Source organism: Pseudophryne corroboree, chromosome 5 (genome assembly GCF_028390025.1).
Source record: "Pseudophryne corroboree isolate aPseCor3 chromosome 5, aPseCor3.hap2, whole genome shotgun sequence".
Classification (NCBI taxonomy): Eukaryota; Metazoa; Chordata; class Amphibia; order Anura; family Myobatrachidae; genus Pseudophryne; species Pseudophryne corroboree.
Window position 1 is genome coordinate 17,086,024 of NC_086448.1, and position 20,877 is coordinate 17,106,900.

At 46.5% G+C, this 20,877-nt stretch overlaps 1 protein-coding gene across 1 annotated transcript in view; it reads right to left on the reverse strand.

Annotated features, from left to right (window-relative positions):
- LOC134928725 (uncharacterized) overlaps positions 1–20,877 on the reverse strand; it is a 440,900-nt gene that overhangs the window by 375,980 nt on the left and 44,043 nt on the right. Inside the window, exon 5 of the mRNA XM_063924741.1 lies at positions 4,918–4,933. Coding sequence (XP_063780811.1) covers positions 4,918–4,933 — 16 coding nt within the window. The remainder of the gene's footprint in view (positions 1–4,917; positions 4,934–20,877) is intronic.

Here is a 20,877-nt window from a genome sequence, read left to right on the forward strand (position 1 = left end):
AGGTTCTCTGCAGAGCAATGTCACATTATTCCATCAATCACTTCTGGCATACTGTACATACTGTACATTGCAGGCGGTGGCTGGGGCAATCTTCCCTACACCAAGATGAGAAATAATACTCATCGGTAAGGGGTACCAGGGCCCAATGCATTGGACCGGGTCTCCCCCTCACCTAGAGGACCGTGGCGGGGATGAGCACCGTGACACGTTACTGATAACAAAGATAAGGAATGTTTAACATTACTACTAGGGGTCTCCCTAATCTGCATGTAGAGAAGGATGAGAACATGGCGGCACACTTAAGCTTTTTTGCTCTGCGTATAAGTTGCACTGCGTATGCGTCCTGAGTCCGTGTGCGCAATGGCTCAGTGGCGATGATGAGATGCACGGTCTCAGAAATGTCTTGAAAATGTTTTGGGCGCTCCTGGGTGGTGACTGGGAGCCGGAGGCAGTTATTAAGATGCATTTAGGGTGCATTCTAATAACCATCTTATGTGGGGGCATAGGCCAACGCAGGAGGGGTTTCTGGTTGCCCAGAAACCCCCTTCTCGGTAAGTGGCTCAAATTATGACAACAATAGCAATGGTATATGATACGACTACTAGAGCTGCCACACCATCATGCAGTGTAAGGGACAGAGCAGAACTGCTGCACATGCCCAGTTGTAGCAGATTCTTCTATCAAGTTTGATGTATGCTTGGATCTGTGTTCGCAATCACCGCCCTGGACCAGAGAGTACTTACCAGATAGGAGAGCCAGGAGCCTTAATATAAGGTGGGAGAATGTGTGCTTAGAAAGTACTGCTTCTATTATGTTTCTGTATTTATTATGGTATGCGTAACATTTTCTTTGACCACTTATTTATATTATTTAAATGTTTGATACAGCCTATACTATATACCACCTATAGGATAATTATTAGTAGTTTATTCCATACTGTATCCAATGTTTACATTAATGTCCAGGGTCTTTACTCGGTTCTTCTACCGCTTCTCCAGACTCCCGGACATGTTCCAATGTTCCGCAGAGTGGGAGATTGTGGACTGCATTTGGAAACCCCCGTCTAGAAATTCTGCATTTGCCGCTGGGGTGGGGTGGGGTGGGAGAGCGTGTTGATGAAGCGTCTTTGTACATAGACACATAATCATTGACTTAGGAGGCCACACTCTGATGGACACTCTGCAGCTGACCTGGGGTCACTGCGAGTATAGTTGGTGTGACAGATGGTGGCTCTAGCCAAGGGGTAGGACCACACGTTGCAGGGGGGAGCTAGTCAGCACAAACATACAATGATGTATGTAATATACAGTATGAGCTGGCTGCCTTACCCGGGAATAAGGCAGCCAATACATATGGTACATACCCCATGGCTTGTATGTTTATATGTGCTGACAGGCTCCCCCTGCATTGTGTGGCAGGTACTGCAGCCCAGGGGCAGCAGCCACCACCGGTGATGTCTAAAGATGACACAAGAGGGATCTGAGCTTCTGTCTGGTTTCTGTACTATGAACCCATTACCGAACCACTGTTACTGCTAACCCAGCTTCTGGCAAGTCCTGACCGGAACCCCAGCATGGACTTATGTCTAGTCCTGGAACCGCTTCCCGCACAGCTCTGACTGGCACCCTGGTAACTCATATACCAAACTGCTGACCATGCTGCAGCACGTTCTTCCCCACAATCCATATCTGTGCCTCGGCTACTCTCATATACACCTGTGGCTCAACCTTCCTTGGCATCTTTACAGGCGTCCTGAGCCTTGTGGTGCAATATTGTCCTTGGATAACCCTATATTCAACCAGCCCATCTTAGACCTGGCCATTGGGATGCAAACCTTGAGGAACAATTAACATAATTTATCTAGCTGCCTTGATGGAAGGTATCACGACTGGGCAATGCCGCATTCCACTGGTCATGGCTCTCCCACAGCATCAGGGACCACTGGTACTCTAGTGGACATTCCCTTTGCATCACTATGATTCTACATCTCCTTTGCCTCCATGTCTCCTCTTCTCCTCCAGGATCCACATTAAGCTTCTCACTTACCAAGAACTCCACTCCCACTACTCCCTGACATAATCTCACACTCCATTCCTCCCCGGAGTGTCCCCTTAACTGTGCGCTGATTACCTCTTCCCTCTCCCGCATCCAAGGCCTCTCCTGTGTTACTCCTAACCTATGGAACTCACCCCTACCGGTGTCACTGAGTGGGAAGCCGCACGTCATTACGGTGGCGAGGTTTCACTAAGAGTGGATCCAGCAGCTCACCAGCGCCATTTTCCCTCTGCAGCTCACACTGACAGGACTGGCAGTGAAGCGCAGCTCCTCCACAAGGACTCCATGTTTCCTCAACTGTACCATTAAGGAGCTTAGTATTCTGCGACCCAGCTAAGTTTGGCTTTAGCAAAAAGGGTGCGGTGCGGTGTGGCTGGCTCCATCATTCTCTTGAGTCTCCCTGGGGGCTCTGTGTGGATTAACTGTGCTTTAACCTTTTACTGTGTGTGAGTGTGTATTCCTTCACATTACAATGTCAAGGGAGTGTGTTTCCTGCACAGTATGGTGTTTGTCTTCCCCGGGGGAATCACTACAGTGTACTCAGGATAGTACACATTCTCAGGCTAGTGGGTCTGAACCAGCATGGTTGGACTCCCTTAAAGGGTTGATCTCAAATATTTCTAATAAATTATCCCATAATGAGAAAGAGACGCAATACTTAAGACAGTCTGTGGATGACCTGATGACTAGAGATTCAGTTCCCATACCAGCGTCTCAGACCCCTACCATTTGTCCACAAAAGCATATGCTGGCCCAAATCCTGCAGGCTGACACTGATGATGACATATCAGATGCAGAGGAGGGTGAGGTAGACTCGGGAGGGGGAGATGCAGCCCTGTCACAAGGAATACAGGCACTGATAGAAGCTATTAGAGACATCCTGCACACTTCTGACAAGGTGGCAGAGGTGGATGAGGAATCTTATTTTAATGTAAAAAATAAATCCTCTGCTACTTTCCCTGCATCAAAGGAGTTAAATTCCCTGTTTGAAGAAACTTGGGTTAATCCTGACAAGAAGTTTCAGATCCCTAAATGGTTACTCACATCCTTCCCGTTCCTTCAGGATGATAGGAAAAAGTGGGAAAATCCACTGATTGTTGATGCATCGGTATCTAGATGCATCGGTATCTAGATTGTCACGATAGATAGTCTTACCTGTCCCTGGGGCAGCCTCCTTAAAGGCTGATCACAAAATTGAGACTACTCTCAAATCCCTGTATACAGCTGCTGGGGTGGCCCAGAGACCCACTATTGCTTGTGCATGGATCACTAGGGCCATTGCTAAATGGTCAGATAAACTAATTGAGGGGTTAGATTCCTTATACAGGGGGGAGATAGTTTTACTCCTACAACATATACAGGACTTTGCAAATTTTATGGTGGTGGCCATAAAAGAAATTGGCTTGCTCAACGCACGCACCAATGCCATGGCAGTATCAGCACGCAGGGGCTTGTGGCTATGCCAGTGGACTGTGGATGCGGATTCCAGGAAAGGCATGGAAAGCCTACCATTCACGGGTGAGGCCCTATTTGGAGATGAACTGGATACGTGGATATCCAAGGCTACGGCGGGTAAGTCTACATACCTTCCTTCCACAGCACCCCCAGCTGGGAAGACCTACTCTGCTCCAACTCTGCAGTCCTTTCGGACAGCAAAATTTAAAAGTAAAACGAAAGGTTCTTCTACAGCCCTCAAAGGCAATAGAGGTAAACCAAGAAATCCAGCAACTGTAGATTCACAGGAACAGACCTCCGGTTCTGCTTCCTCAAAGCCTACAGCATGATCGTGGACCACACTGCCTGGGAGATAGACAGGTGGGAGCCCGATTAAAATATTTCAGTCACATCTGGGCAACATCATGCCAGGATCCGTGGGTCAAAGATCTTATCGCCCAGGATACAGACTAGAGTTTCAGGAACTCCCATCTCACAGATTCTTCAAATCAGGCTTACCAGTTACACAAAGCAAGTATGACTTTACAGGAAGCAATTCTAAAAATTGGTACTGACTCAGGTCATTGTTCCAGTTCCACCTCAGCTGCAAAATAAGGGTTATTATTCCAGCCTGTTTGTGTTACCGAAACCGGACGGTTTGGTAAGGCCCAGTCTAAACCTCAAGTCACTCAACCCGTATTTACGGGTGTTTAAGATGAGTCTCTGGGGGTGGTGATCTCAGGTCTGGAGGAGGGGGAATTCCTGGTGTCCCTGGATATCAGGGATGCATACCTTCATATTCCAATCTGGCCACCTCATCAGGCTTATCTAAGGTTTGCATTACAGGACTGTCACTACCAGTTCCAGTCCCTGCCATTTGGCCTCTCCACGGCAACGAGGATGTTCACCAAGGTAATGGCAGAGATGATGTTGCTCCTCCGCAAGCATGGAGTGAACATGGGGGGGGGGGTCATTCCAACCCGGTCGCTTGCTGCAGTTTATAGCAGCGCATCGATCGGGTCGATCTGCGCATGCGCTGGTGCCACAGTGCGCCGGCGCATGCTGGACGGCCGAAGGCCGTTGTACCGCAGCGATTGCCTCTGCTTGATTGACAGGCAGAGGCGTTAGCTGGGCGGGAGGGGGCTGGATGGTGGCATTTAGCCGCCGTTTGGGGGGCGCGGTCTGGAAAACGCAGGAGTGGCCCGATAATTGGGGGGGCAGGCCGCGGTTGCTGCATGACGTCACACGCAGCCGCTGCGACCCGGGCAGCGAAGATGTTCTCCCGGCCAGCTGCAGTGCGATGCTCTTGCAGTTCTGGGGGGGGGGGGGGGGGGGGCGGCACTGACATGCGGGGTGGACTAGCCCTGTGCTGAGTGCCTGATCATAGCTGTGCTAAATTTAGCCCAGCTACGATCAACTCGGAATGACCCCCATAGTTCCGTACCTGGATGATTTGCTGATAAAAGCACCATCCAGGGAGAGGTTGTTGGACAACATTGCCCTCTCAACTCGACTACTCCAGGATCACGGGTGGATTCTGACCCTACCAAAATCTCACCTGGACCCAACACGAAGGCTTCCGTTCCTGGGGGTGATACTGGATACGGAGGCACAGAAGGTATTCCTTTCATTGGAAAAGGCATTGGTAATCCAGTCGATGGTGCGGGATTTTCTGAAACCAGCCCGGATATCGGTGCATCTATGCATTCGCCTTCTGGGGAAAATGGTGGCTGCCCTCAAGGCGCTACAGTATGGAGGTTTCACGCAAGGCCCTTCCAGCTGGATCTGTTGGACAAATGGTTTGGATCGCATCTCCACATGCATCTGAAGATACGTCTGTCGTCAAAAGCCAGGATCTCTCTACTGTGGTGGCTTCAGACTTCTCACCTGACCGAGGGTCGAAGATTCGGGATTCAAAATTGGATTCTGCTAACCACGGACGCGAGCTTCAGAGGCTGGGGAGCAGTCACCCAGGGGGAACAGTTCCAAGGAAAATGGTCAAGTCAGGAAACCATTCTTCCAATCAACATTCTGGAACTAAGGGCCGTGTACAACGCCCTTCTACAGGCATCACATCTTCTTCAAGATCAAGCCATTCAAGTTCAGTCGGACAATGTGACGGCGGTAACGTACATAAAACAGACAGGGTGGAACGAAGAGCCGAGCAGCAATGTCAGAGGTAACAAGAATTCTCCTCTGGGCAGAAAGACATGCTGTGGCATTGTCGGCAATCTTCATTCCAAGAGTAGATAACTGGGAAGCATACTTCCTCAGCAGACTCGACCTCCACCCAGGAGAGTGGGGCCTCCACCCGGAGGTGTTCAGGTGCTTGACACGTTGGTGGGGAATTCCACAGATCGACAATGATGGCCTCTCATCTAAACAAGAAGCTCAAGCGGTATTGTTCCAGGTCTAGGGACCCACAGGCAGTGGCGGTGGACGCTCTGGCGACCCCATGTGTCTACCAGATGGTGTACGTGTTTCCGCCACCTCCATTGATTCCAAAAATTCTCAAAAGAATAAAAATGGAAAAGGTTCAAGCAATTCTCATTGCTCTGGGCTGGCCAAGAAGGGCTTGGTACGCGGATCTACTGGACATGCTTCTGGAGGATCCGTGGCCTCTCCCTTTCGAGAGGATCTCCTGCAACAGGGGCCATTCGTCTATCAAGACTTATCACGGCTATGTTTAATGGCTTGGAGGTTGAGCATCAAATTCTAGCCCGGAAAGGGATCCCGGACAAGGTTATTCCGACTTTGATCCAAGCCAGAAAGGGGGTAACGTCTAAGCATTACCACCGTATTTGGAAAAAATACGTCTCTTGGTGTGAGAACAGGAAATTTCCTGCGGTGGAATTTCAACTGGGATGTTTTCTGCTTTTTCTGCAGTCAGGTGTGGATGTGAGCCTACGTCTGGGCTCCATAAAAGTCCATATTTCGGCCTTATCCATTTTCTTCCAGAACCAATTGGCTTCCCTCTCTGAGGTACAGACATTCTTGAAGGGTGTTCTGCACATCCACCCGCCCTTTGTGCCTCCTATGGCACCTTGGGATCTCAACGTGGTGTTGCAGTTCCTACAATCAGAATGGTTTGAGCCCTTACAGGAGGTGGACGTAAGTTTGTTACGTGTAAGACTGTCACACTGTTGGCCCTGGCTTCAGCCAGACGTGTGTGAGAACTAGGGGCATTGTTTCCAAAGAGCCCCTATTTGATTTTTCATGAGGATAGAGCTGAAATCAGAACTTGTCAGCAATTTCTTCCTAAGGTGGTGTCTGCGTTTCATATCAACCAACCTATTGTGGTCCCGGTGGTTACAGACACCTCTTCTATTTCAAAGTTCCTAGATGTTGTGAGGGCTTTGAAGATTTATGTGAAGCGGACAGCTCATCACAGAAAGTCGGACTCGTTGTTTGTTCTCTATGATCCCAATAAAATTGGGTGTCCTGCTTCAAAGCAGTCTTTTGCTTGCTGGATCAGGCTTACTATCCAGCATGCTTATTCTATGGCAGGTTTGCTGGTTCCAAAATCTGTACAGGCCCACTCTACTAGGTTGGTGGGTTCTTCCTGGGCAGCTGCCTGGGGTGTCTCGGCTTTACAGCTCTGCCGAGCAGCTACTTGGTCAGGTTTGAACACGTTTGCTAAGTTCTACAAGTTTGCTACTTTGGCCTCTGATGACCTTCAATTTGGTCAATCAGTTCTGCAGGAACCTCAGCACTCTCCCGCCAGGTTTGGGAGCGTTGGTACATCCCCATGGTACTGATGTGGACCCCAGTATCCTCTAGGATGTAAGAGAAAATAGGATTTTAATTACCTACCGGTAAATCTTTTTCTCGTAGTCCGTAGAGGATACTGGGCGCCCACCCAGTGCTTTGTGTTTTGCTGCAAGGTTACTTGGCTAAGTGTTATTGTTGGTTCAGCTGTTGCTGTTCCTGTTCCAGTTTGGTTAGCTTGGTTTTCATCTTGTTTTGTGTGTGCTGGTTCCAATCTCACCACTGTCCTTAAATCCTTCTCTCGGTATGTCCGTCTCCTCCGGCACAGTTTCTAGACTGGGTCTGGTAGGAGGGGCATAGAGGGAGGAGCCAGCGCACACTATTAATTTCTTAAGTGCTCCTAGTGGACCCGTCTATACCCATGGTACTAATGTGGACCCCAGTATCCTCTACGGACTACGAGAAAAGGATTTGCCGGTAGGTAATTAAATTCCTATTTTATACTTGCCCACTCTCCCACATCCTGCGGGAGGCGCCCGGCTCAGGGTGTAGTCTCCCGATGCCCCAGAAAGCTAATGACCCCCCCCCCCCCCATTCCCCTGCCCCGCTGCAATTCTGTAAGGCCAGGCTTACACAGGTACATCCTGAATGTACAGAGATTAGATGCAGTGATGCGAGAGGTGGGTAGAGGGTACTAAATACCCGGGCAACCACCGCCTTACCTGGCAATAGCAGCTGCAGCTCTTCTCCTCAGCCCAGCACACGCTGCTATGTGCTGGGCTGCAGTGTGGCCAGGGAGGTGCTGAAAGTAAAAATTTTTGTGTATTTTTTTCTAGGGGTGCGTGGCCACGCCTCTTGTAATAGGCCACACCCCTGAAAAGTATCTGGGCCCAGCAAGACTCTCTACTGCAGTGGTCAGGGAAAAGGGGTAAATTACCCCAAATGGGGTAAAAAAATTGAATTCCTGGGGGTAATGGATGGTAGCGCTGCCGAGACACAGCCCCATCCAGCACCGGCCGGCTCACAATGTGACCGTCCTGTGCTGTGTTCCTGGCCGTGGTGTGGCGTGCTGACATCACACCGCACTCCCTTATGCCCGCCCGTCCTGCGCTGTCCTGTCCTCCCGCCCGCGGCCCGCCAACCCACACACGGAACAGTGGGAGATTCCCACTGACATTACTGAGGTGAGGATGTGACCATCTGTCTCCTAAAAGTCGTGTTCTCCCCCCCCCCCCCCTTCCCCCCCTTCATCTATCTTTCTCTATCTAGGTACTGGTGTACATGAACGGATGCAATTTTTTGTACATGCTGCTTATGCTGTATTTTCCTGAAGATGATCCTGATGGATCGAAATGTTGAAAGAATTCTCCTTGTGAAATCACTTTGATAAGTATAAATAAAATATTCAATGCTTTTTACGTGCAAAATTCTGGTGAGTGCCCCTTTATGCTGTCTTTCTATATATATATATATATATATATATACAGTATCTCAGAAATGCTATATAAACAGTGATAACCAGTATATATGCACAATAATATATGATTTCCACCCTCTCAAATCAAGGGGGTAACGTCAGCGTATCTAAATATATTTTGGGGTAAAAGGTAAAAAAGTTCCATGACCCCTGCTCTACTGCCCTGATTCAGGGCCGGCGCCACCATTAGGCAGTTTTAGGCAGCTGCCTAAGGACGGTAGCACTTAAAGGGCGGCGCTGAGTTCAACTAAAAAAAAGTTAAACTAAAAAAAAAACTGGGGGGAAGTGACTGTGTCGCTCACTTACCCCCGCCTTCCCGACCCGGTGAGCGGGTAAAAGATCTGCTAAGGGTCTACTAAGCAACGGAGACCACGGCACGGAGCTGCTGGAGCCCGAGGAGGCGGCCGGGGGCGGGACCTCCACACTGAGTCACTGTAATAGCCCAGCAGAGGGAAAAGGTGAGCAGCACAGTGCAGGCAGCGGGTAACACACTGACAGCGCCGCACCGTACATCCGTACATGGCTCCCTGGCAGTGACCGCTGTGTGGGAGTGTTATCCCCGCCAGTCCTGCCACCTTTGCCGTGGTCATGCAGGGGGGCCTCTACGTGGAGGAATGAGGTTAGGCTTCTTTGTGACACTGAATCGCCCTACCCTGTGTTGATCTATATGTATATATATATATATATACTCAGTTCCAGAGCCCGGCACTCCAAAGAAATAATATAATAGATGCCCGGTGCCCTCTCAGGCAATTGTACTTGCATGCATAGCGATGTGTGTGAGCGGCACTCTCAGGACTTCTTATAAATAACAGGACATCACCCCGTCAATAACTGCAACGTTTCGGTTTTATTATAAAACCGTCATCAGGCGTACATAAAGTAATATAAAACAGTGCTTACCTATATACATTCTAGACACAATGGCCAATATTTACTAATATTCGTGTTTGAGTCGGTTTGTGTAGTGTTTAAACTCGTTTTGTATCGGGTGCATTTTCATGCAACTTTTTGAATCCATATACGCAAAGTTACTAAGCATTCGAGTTTATTGTTTTCGTGTTTCCCGATGTCGATGCCAGTCGTTTTTTTTTACCACATTTCCGGCCGTCATTGTCGTTTGCGTACGTGTTTTTGTTGGATTTGCAGGTTTTTGCACTAAGTTAAACGCGGCAGGGTTTTTTTTCCCGCGGCCACATTTTCACTTTCAGTTTCGATTTTCATCCCCGTTCGTGATTGGTTGTGTTTCAGATGGTAGGAGTGTCTGTGCGCAACCATATAAATATGCCCCAAACCGTCCGCACCTCGTGGGTTTAGTTAGTGGTGAGGAGGAGGGAGGTTGTGCTGTGGAGGTAGGTGATTTTGTGGTTTGGTGAGGAGTGGTGGTAGCGATTTCTGAGTGTGGTATTGTGTTTGAAAGTCGTCTTGTCATTATTGTTGTCTTGTATTTTGTGGTTTTGTCTAATTTTTAGTCCAAGTTATTTTTCTTTATAGTCCCTTGTCAGTGTTTGTGTGTGTTTGTGTGTGTGTGTGTGAGTTGTGTAGTGGTAGTGGAGGAGTGTGTTGTTTGTCTTTTTTTTTTCCTGTGTTAACTGTTTGCACACACAATTATGTGTGACTCAGAGGTGGAGGGTGTGAGTGAGGGGGAGGAGGTCGGTCAGGTGGAGGAGGTGAGTGTTAGTGAGGTCAGTGAGGTGGAGGAGGTGGGTGAGGTTGCTGCAGCAGCCTCAAGTGACAGTGACAGTCAGAGTGCTCCGCAGCCACGCACCACTACTAAGACTGGGCGGAATGTTAAGTTTAGTTTTGCTAAAAATGTGGCATTGGTGCGTGAGCTGATGAAGTATCAGAGGCAGCTATTTGGGCCTGAGTCCGCCATGCGCTTCATGTTGGACTAACTTTATGCACAGTACTAAATGGATTTTTTAGCGCAATAATAACAAAGATATACTGCAATTGATAGTTTTAATACACAATTGAATTTTATAATTGATCACTGGCCGAGTGGTATATTTAATGTTGTATGTAATGTATGTAATAAATGTTATAAAAGCAAGGAATTGAGTCGGGCAGCGCTTCATTTATATATTTATAACCGCATTAAGTCCAAACACATCCAAAACCAAAATACTTACCACAGTAAGTAAAAGCTGAAATGGAATCCAAACTAAATGGCCTTGTCCACATCCAGTAAAGATATGTATGTCCACTTGAGTCATACAGTATGACATTGGGTGTAAGATGCTGCAACAAAAAAACATGTTGGTTTGTTTGTAAAAAGTAAGTTTGTTTTTCCAAAAATCTCATGTGTGCTTAAGGTAACATTGCAAAATACCTACAAAAACATTACTATGTTTGTTTGAACAAAGCTATAAGGTAACACATTATGTATTACAATGTTTATTTTATGCTGGAGTATGTGTGAGCTACAATAAAACTAAAGTGTTTGCTTTCACAATTAAGTAACCAGACACATTTGCCACAAGCAGGCATATGTATGTTTTTAAGCTATGAGTGATGATGTTGCTAGGCAGAATAATTGAAAGCAACAGTGATTGACATGTGTTCCATGTGTAGTGTTTTGTTTTCATTTCACAACCATATGGATAGCTAACGGAGATATGTTTAACATTTCAGCTTCGAGTCCTGGGAACAGCATCCCTCCGCAACAACACCAACACAGTGACATGGAGGAGACAAACATCTTAGAAATGCAGCCATTAATGCAAGGAATGAGCCCCCCAGCACCTGTGAGTACACCACCACTGCAAAGCACATCACCCCCACCACAACACAGCCCAACAACACCAGGAACATAAGGCCCTGATCAGGTGTTTTGGACTATTTGGGCTAGACAGCAGGCCACTAATGAAGATTGCCTGCGTAAGCAGACACAAATGTTTGCAAGCCTACCATCTCACCTCAGAAGAATCTCTAGAAATCTGAGTGGACAAAATGAGCAAACAACCAGAATAGGCAATACCATGGAACTCATGCGTACAGACATTACACAGGTCATGGGCAACTTACAGCGCATAATGGAACAACAGCACAGACTAATGGAGGAACAGCACAGACAACAGCAAAGTTATATGAGCATTTTTCAAAACAGTCAAAAGATTAATGAAAGCTTATTCAGAATATATATAATAGACAATCAAAATGCTGCTACACGTGAACTCAATGCCACCCTCACTAACCTGAATGAAACACTCAGATGCATGCACCAACAGCAAACAACCAGCAGTTCTGGTACGACTACTCCAAATATCACGCCAGTCTCATCACCACCAAGACGGTCCACAAGAGCACGCCAACATGACAGTGCTAAAGGCAAAGGGCAGGACAAGCAGCCACCAAAAAAAATTTAACAAAAAAAAGTTAGACATTTGTGATAATTAAAGTTAGCAAGTGTTTTTGATGCTTTACAAAATATCACACTTAGCTCCTTGCCCCTTTTTTTCCTTTTCATTTATTTTGGGTATTGGAGGAGGAAAATGTTGATGGAGCCACACATACATGTTAGCAGGAAGTAAACTGACCACTTGATTTTTTTCTAATCATTACTCTTTCTAGATTCCAATCATTCTCTTTGCCTGCAGATACAATAATTGCCAGCCAGGCAGAATGTCTTTAGCAGGAAGTAAACTGACCACTTGATTTTTTTCAAATCATTACTCTTTCTAGATTCCAATCATTCTCTTTGCCTGCAGATACAATAATTGCCAGCCAGGCAGAATGTCTTTAGCAGGAAGTAAACTGACCACTTGATTTTTTTCTAATCATTACTCTAGATTCCAATCATTCTCTTTGACTGCAGACAATCCAAATTACAATGTTAGTGATACATATCTTAGCTATCTTATCTATACAACATTACAAGATGAACTCAATCGAGTGGCGTAAAAAGCTTGTAATATGTTGCCTTTGTTTTGTTTGTAAAACATTGTCCAAATGAATGTCAGTATTGTTGGGACATGTTTGTGTGTGTTAAAAATTATTAAGCATGTTTTTACACATGATGCATAAACAAACAAATATGTACTTTTACCCTAAAAAAAAGTGTACAATAATGTATATGTGTGGCAAACTGTGTATTTACTTACACATCATCAAGTTTACAGCATCAAACATTAGTAAAAAAAAATAATCATGATTACAGTAAGTTTGTGAGTCTTAAATATGATGGTGCATCACACATATGGACACATGTTTTCCTCAAGGCTAACATATTATATGTTTTGGAGTGTTTTTTGGGAACACAGGTTCTCAAACTCGGCCATCAGGAACCCACACAGTGCATGTTTTGCAGGTCTACTCACAGAATCACAAGTGACATAATTAGCTCCACCTGTGAACCTTTTAACATATGTCTGTGAGTAATTCATACACTTGTGCTTCTACTGTGTTACTTTAAAAACATGCACTGTGTGTGGTCCTGAGGGCCGAGTTTGTGAAAATGTGCATTAGGACATTACACACAATGATAAAGTAAAATACTAAATGGTTGATGTTGGCTTGTAAGAAATTAGCACTGCAAGATTTCGAACACTTATCCAGACTTAATGCATGCCACTCATAATCTGTTGTTTTGATATTAAAAAGACACACAATACACATGCGACATTTTTTAAGCATATAGCGAGGGTATGTTTGTATGTGTCAAGGAGACAGACACATTCAGAGTAATGGATTTTGGAAAAAAACACAAAACATCTATTTATGAAGACACAACAAATGAAATAAGCAAACCAAGCTTACCTTAGAAATAGCGATTTATGATCTGTTGCCTAAACTGCCTCCCTACATCAGTACTCCAAGTATCACCAGATGTCTCTAATTCCTCTGCTTGCTGGCTGCTTTCTTCCTCCTCCTCCTCCTCCTCAACATGTGGCAGATGTTGTTGCAAACACATGTTATGAAGAAAGCAGCAGCAGAACACAATTTGAGTCACCTTGGAGGGACTATACAACAAAAGGCCACCAGACTTATCCAGACACTGAAACCTAGATTTCAGCACACCAAAACATCTTTCTATCACATTCCGCGTGGACTTATGTGCATGATTGTAATTGTGTTCAGCAGGGGTATCAGGTCGGGACAATGGAGTTAGAAGCCAAGAGTAACAGCCATATCCTCCATCACCTAAAAGACAGATATAGTAACGTGAATCATGTTAAGATACAGCAACACATAAGTAACACACTGTGGGGCAGATGTATTAACCTGTAGAAGGCATAAGGAAGTGAAAAACAAGTGATATGTGCAAGGTAAAAAAGGCAGCAGACAATCTGTTCCTAAATGTTAATTTACATATTGGAGCAGATTGGCAGGTGCCTTTATCACCTTGCACAGATCACTGGTTTCTCACTTCCTTATGCCTTCTACAGGTTAATACATCTGCCCCTGTATTTGGACAAAGTATACGCAGGCCTACACATATCAAATTACATACCCAGCAGCCATCCATCTGGCATTTGTCCATCCTCAAACTTATCAAAGAGGGATGACTGACTGAGGATGAAGGAGTCATGGCAGCCCCCAGGGTAACCAGCAACAACACTCATTATTTTGAGATTTGCATCACAAACCACTTGCACATTTGTGGAGTGTTGAAAATGGCGGTTAGTATATATGTGATGCCTGCCCCTAGGTGGTCTCAGCTGAATGTGTGTGCAATCTATGGCTCCAAGCACATTGGGCATGCCAGCCATCTCATAGAAATCTACCCTGACGGCATGCCACTGAGACTCCTGGGTAGGGAAGCAGATTGAGGCCTCGATGTGGGGCTGCAAAACAGCCAAAACCTGTGTGAACATTTTAACGAACAATAAACTTGAGATTTTAGGACAGAACTGGCCACCGAGAAATTAAAACAAACACAAAACAGAAGACGTTGTTAGGTATACATCACCTGTATTAAGATTCTTGAAAATGAGGGCTGTGAGATTCCTATGACATCCCCAGACACAGCCTGAAAGCTGCCAGTAGCCATAAAGTGCAACACAGCCAGGAGTTTGTGCAGGCCTGAGACAGGGCGAGAGCGTGCTGTCTCAGGGTCTAGGCCCAGTTTGACAAGGTCATACAGACGGAAAATGTTGTTACGATTTAGACGGAACATCTGTATGACCTTATCATCGGACAATGCATTCGGGTTTAAACGCCCCCTAAAAAAATGAGGCCTGCGCAGCCTCCGCGGAACCTGTACAACCTGCTGACCATGTTCATTTTCTTGGCCCTGGGTACTTGCAGGCTGATGTCTGAGTCTGAGGAATCCCACAGCACACAAAAGATCACTGGCCCACAGTCCTGCTGCCATTTCTGAGTGTATGTGTATTGAAATGGGCCTAACATCCTTTTATAGGCATCCTAATTCAGGTGTGAGTGATTTTTTTATTGCCAACACATGTAAACACGACTGAAAAAAGCAGGTCTATTTTTGTGCCGCTTTTTTTAACGAATCGCAAAAAAATACGACCGCATTTGAGCCCTCAGAGACTAACACCCAAATACGAATGAATAGTGAATTCCCCTATTCTATGAAATAACAGCCGCGTTTGACCGATGGTCTATTCATTCGTATTTCGGGACGTTGTCAGTCAAACCATTACGAATAGACCAGACACTGCCGAGATTGGTGCTTAGTGAATTCCCGGATTGGGACTTAGAAAAAAAAACACAAATCGACCAAACTCGGATTTTTAGTAAATACTGGCCCAGGTTGTTATAATTGTTATACTGCAGCAGTGGATATATAGCAGCAGCGTATATCGTCACCGGAATTACTGATGACACAGGACACTACCACTGGTCTGCACAACACAGCACCACTTTATACTAGTGATGAGCGGGTTCGGTTCCTCGGAAACCGAACCCCCCCGAACTTCACCCATTTTACACGGGTCCGAGGCATACTCGGATTCTCCCGTATGGCTCGGTTAATCCGAGCGCGCCCGAACGTCATCATCCCGCTGTCGGATTCTCACGAGATTCGGATTCTATATAAGCAGCCGCGCGTCGCCGCCATTTTCACTCGTGCATTGGAAATGTTAGGAAGAGGACGTGGCTGGCGTCCTCTCCGTTTATTAATGTTGATGCAAATATTTGTGCTTATTGCTTAATTGTGGGGACTGGGGAGCACTGTATTATATAGGAGGAGTACAGTGCAGAGTTTTGCTGACAGTGACTGACCACCAGTATACGTTGTCTGCCTGAAAAACACTCCATATCTGTGCTCAGTGTGCTGCATATATCTGTGCTCACACTGCTTAATTGTGGGGACTGGGGAGCAGCTGTATTATATAGGAGGAGTACAGTGCAGAGTTTTGCTGACAGTGACCACCAGTATACGTTGTCTGCCTGAAAAACACTCCATATCTGTGCTCAGTGTGCTGCATATATCTGTGCTCACACTGCTTTATTGTGGGGACTGGGGACCACCAGTATATTATATAGGAGGAGTACAGTGCAGAGTTTTGCTGACAGTGACCAGCAGTATATGTTGTCTGCCTGAAAAACACTCCATATCTGTGCTCAGTGTGCTGCATATATCTGTGCTCACACTGCTTTATTGTGGGGACTGGGGACCAGCAGTATTATATAGGAGGAGTACAGTGCAGAGTTTTGCTGACAGTGACCACCAGTATACGTTGTCTGCCTGAAAAACACTCCATATCTGTGCTCAGTGTGCTGCATATATCTGTGCTCACACTGCTTAATTGTGGGGACTGGGGAACAGCAGTATTATATAGGAGGAGTACAGTGCAGAGTTTTGCTGACAGTGACCACCAGTATACGTTGTCTGCCTGAAAAACACTCCATATCTGTGCTGCATTGTAGTATATAGTAGGAGTACAGTGCATAATTTTGCTGACCACCAGTATATAATATATAGGAGTAGGGTACAGAAGGCCACTGCTGTACCTACCTCTGTGTCGTCAAGTATACTATCCATCCATATCTGTGGTGCATTTCAGTTTTGCACAGTTTGCTGACCACCAGTATATAATATATAGCATTATGGTACAGTAGGCCACTGCTGTACCTACCTCTGTGTCGTTAAGTATACTATCTATCCATACCTGTGGTGCATTTCAGTTTTGCACAGTTTGCTGACCACCAGTATATAATATATAGCATTACGGTACAGTAGGCCACTGCTGTACCTACCTCTGTGTCGTCAAGTATACTATCCATCCATACCTGTGGTGCATTTCAGTTTTGCACAGTTTGCTGACCACCAGTATATAATATATAGCATTACGGTACAGAAGGCCACTGCCGTACCTACCTCTGTGTCGTCAAGTATACTATCCATCCATACCTGTGGTGCATTTCAGTTTTGCACAGTTTGCTGACCACCAGTATATAATATATAGCATTACGGTACAGTAGGCCACTGCTGTACCTACCTCTGTGTCGTAAAGTATACTATCCATCCATACCTGTGGTGCATTTCAGTTGTGCGCAGTATATATAGTAGTAGGCCATTGCTATTGATACTAGCATATAATTCCACACATTAAAAAATGGAGAACAAAAATGTGGAGGTTAAAATAGGGAAAGATTAAGATCCACTTCCACCTCGTGCTGAAGCTGCTGCCACTAGTCATGGCCGAGACGATGAAATGCCATCAACGTCGTCTGCCAAGGCCGATGCCCAATGTCATAGTAGAGAGCATGTAAAATCCCCAAAAAACAAAAGCTCAGTAAAATGATCCAAAAATGTAAATTGAAAGCGTCTGAGGAGAAGCGTAAACTTGCCAATATGCCATTTACGACACGGAGTGGCAAGGAACGGCTGAGGCACTGGCCTATGTTCATGGCTAGTGGTTCAGCTTCACATGAGGATGGAAGCACTCATCCTCTCGCTAGAAAAAAGAAAAGACTTAAGCTGGCAAAAGCACAGCAAAGAACTCTGCGTTCTTCTAAATCACAAATCCCCAAGGAGAGTCCAATTGTGTCGGTTGCGATGCCTGACCTTCCCAACACTGGACGGGAAGATCTTGTGCCTTCCACCATTTGCACGCCCCCTGCAAGTGCTGGAAGGAGCACCCGCAGTCCAGTTCCTGATAGTCAAATTGAAGATGTCACTGTTGAAGTACACCAGGATGAGGATATGGGTGTTGCTGGCGCTGGGGAGGAAATTGACAAGGAGGATTCTGATGGTGAGGTGGTTTGTTTAAGTCAGGCACCTGGGGAGACACCTGTTGTCCGTGGGAGGAATAGGGCCGTTGACAAGCCTGGTCAAAATACAAAAAAAATCAGCTCTTCGGTGTGGAATTATTTCAACACAAATGCGGACAACAGGTGTCAAGCCGTGTGTTGCCTTTGTCAAGCTGTAATAAGTAGGGGTAAGGACGTTAACCACCTCGGAACATCCTCCTTTATACGTCACCTGCAGCGCATTCATCATAAGTCAGTGACAAGTTCAAAAACTTTGGATGACAGCGGAAGCAGTCCACTGACCACTAAATCCCTTCCTCTTGTAACCAAGCTCCCTCAAACCACACCACCAACTCCCTCAGTGTCAATTTCCTCCTTACCCAGGAAAGCCAATAGTCCTGCAGGCCATGTCACTGGCAAGTCTGACGAGTCCTCTCCTGCCTGGGATTCCTCCGATGCATCCTTGAGTGTAACGCCTACTGCTGCTGGCGCTGCTGTTGTTGCTGCTGGGAGTCGATCGTCATCCCAGAGGGGAAGTCGGAAGACCACTTGTACTACTTCCAGTAAGCAATTGACTGTCCAACAGTCCTTTGCGAGGAAGATGAAATATCACAGCAGTCATCCTGCTGCAAAGCAGATAACTCAGGCCTTGGCAGCCTGGGCGGTGAGAAACGTGGTTCTGGTATCCACCGTTAATTCAGAGGCAACTAGAGACTTGATTGAGGTACTGTGTCCCCGGTACCAAATACCATCTAGGTTCCATTTCTCTAGGCAGGCGATACCGAAAATGTACACAGACCTCAGAAAAAGACTCACCAGTGTCCTAAAAAATGCAGTTGTACCCAATGTCCACTTAACCACGGACATGTGGACAAGTGGAGCAGGGCAGACTCAGGACTATATGACTGTGACAGCCCACTGGGTAGATGTATTGCCTCCCGCAGCAAGAACAGCAGCGGCGGCACCAGTAGCAGCATCTCGCAAACGCCAACTCGTTCCTAGGCAGGCTACGCTTTGTATCAACGCTTTCCAGAAGAGGCACACAGCTGACAACCTCTTACGGAAACTGAGGAAGATCATCGCAGAATGGCTTACCCCAATTGGACTCTCCTGGGGATTTGTGACATCGGACAACGCCAGCAATATTGTGCGTGCATTACATCTGGGCAAATTCCAGCACGTCCCATGTTTTGCACATACATTGAATTTGGTGGTGCAGAATTATTTAAAAAACGACAGGGGCGTGCAAGAGATGCTGTCGATGGCCCGAAGAATTGCGGGCCACTTTCGTCATTCAGCCACCGCGTGCCGAAGACTGGAGCACCACCAAACATTCCTGAACCTGCCCTGCCATCATCTGAAGCAAGAGGTGGTAACGAGGTGGAATTCAACCCTCTATATGCTTCAGAGGATGGAGGAGCAGCAAAAGGCCATTCAAGCCTATACATCTGCCCACGCTATAGGCAAAGGAGGGGGAATGCACCTGACTCAAGCGCAGTGGAGAATGATTTCAACGTTGTGCAAGGTTCTGCAACCCTTTGAACTTGCCACACGTGAAGTCAGTTCAGACACTGCCAGCCTGAGTCAGGTCATTCCCCTCATCAGGCTTTTGCCGAAGAAGGTGGAGACATTGAAGGATCAGCTAAAACAGAGCGATTCCGCTAGGCATGTGGGACTTGTGGATGGAGCCCTTAATTCGCTTAACCAGGATTAACGGGTGGTCAATCTGTTGAAATCAGAGCACTACATTTTGGCCACCGTGCTCGATCCTAGATTTAAAACCTACGTTGTATCTCTCTTTCCGGCAGACACAAGTCTGCAGAGGTTCAAAGATCTGCTGGTGAGAAAATTGTCAAGTCAAGCGGAACGTGACCCGTCAACATCTCCTCCTTCACATTCTCCCGCAACTGGGGGTGCGAGGAAAAGGCTAAGAATTCCGAGCCCACCCGCTGGCGGTGATGCAGGGCAGTCTGGAGCGAGTGCTGACATCTGGTCCAGACTGAAGGACCTGCCAACGATTACTGACATGTCGTCTACTGTCACTGCATATGATTCTCTCACCATTGAAAGAATGGTGGAGGATTATATGAGTGACCGCATCCAAGTAGGCACGTCAGACAGTCCGTACGTATACTGGCAGGAAAAAGAGGCAATTTGGAGGTCCTTGCACAAACTGGCTTTATTCTACCTAAGTTGCCCTCCCTCCAGTGTGTACTAGAGATGAGCGGGTTCGGTTTCTCTGAATCCGAACCCGCACGAACTTCATGTTTTTTTCACGGGTCCGAGCAGACTCGGATCCTCCCGCCTTGCTCGGTTAACCCGAGCGCGCCCGAACGTCATCATGACGCTGTCGGATTCTCGCGAGACTCGGATTCTATATAAGGAGCCGCGCGTCGCCGCCATTTTCACACGTGCATTGAGATTGATAGGGAGAGGACGTGGCTGGCGTCCTCTCCATTTAGATTAGGGTTGAGAGAGAGAGAGAGAGATTGACCTGAGGCTGTGATACTGTAGAAGAGAGTGCAGAGTTTAGTGACTGACGACCACAGTGACCACCAGACAGTGCAGTTGTTTGTTTTATTTAATATATCCGTTCTCTGCCTGAAAAAAACGATACACACAGTGACTCAGTCACATACCATATCTGTGTGCACTGCTCAGCCCAGTGTGCTGCATCAATGTATATATATATCTGACTGTGCTCAGCTCACACAGCTTATAATTGTGGGGGAGACTGGGGAGCACTGCAGTGCCAGTTATAGGTTATAGCAGGAGCCAGGAGTACATAATATTATATTAAAATTAAACAGTGCACACTTTTGCTGCAGGAGTGCCACTGCCAGTGTGACTAGTGACCAGTGACCTGACCACCAGTATATATAATATTAGTAGTATACTATCTCTTTATCAACCAGTCTATATTAGCAGCAGACACAGTACAGTGCGGTAGTTCACGGCTGTGGCTACCTCTGTGTCGGCACTCGGCAGCCCGTCCATAATTGTATATACCACCTAACCGTGGTTTTTTTTTCTTTCTTTAT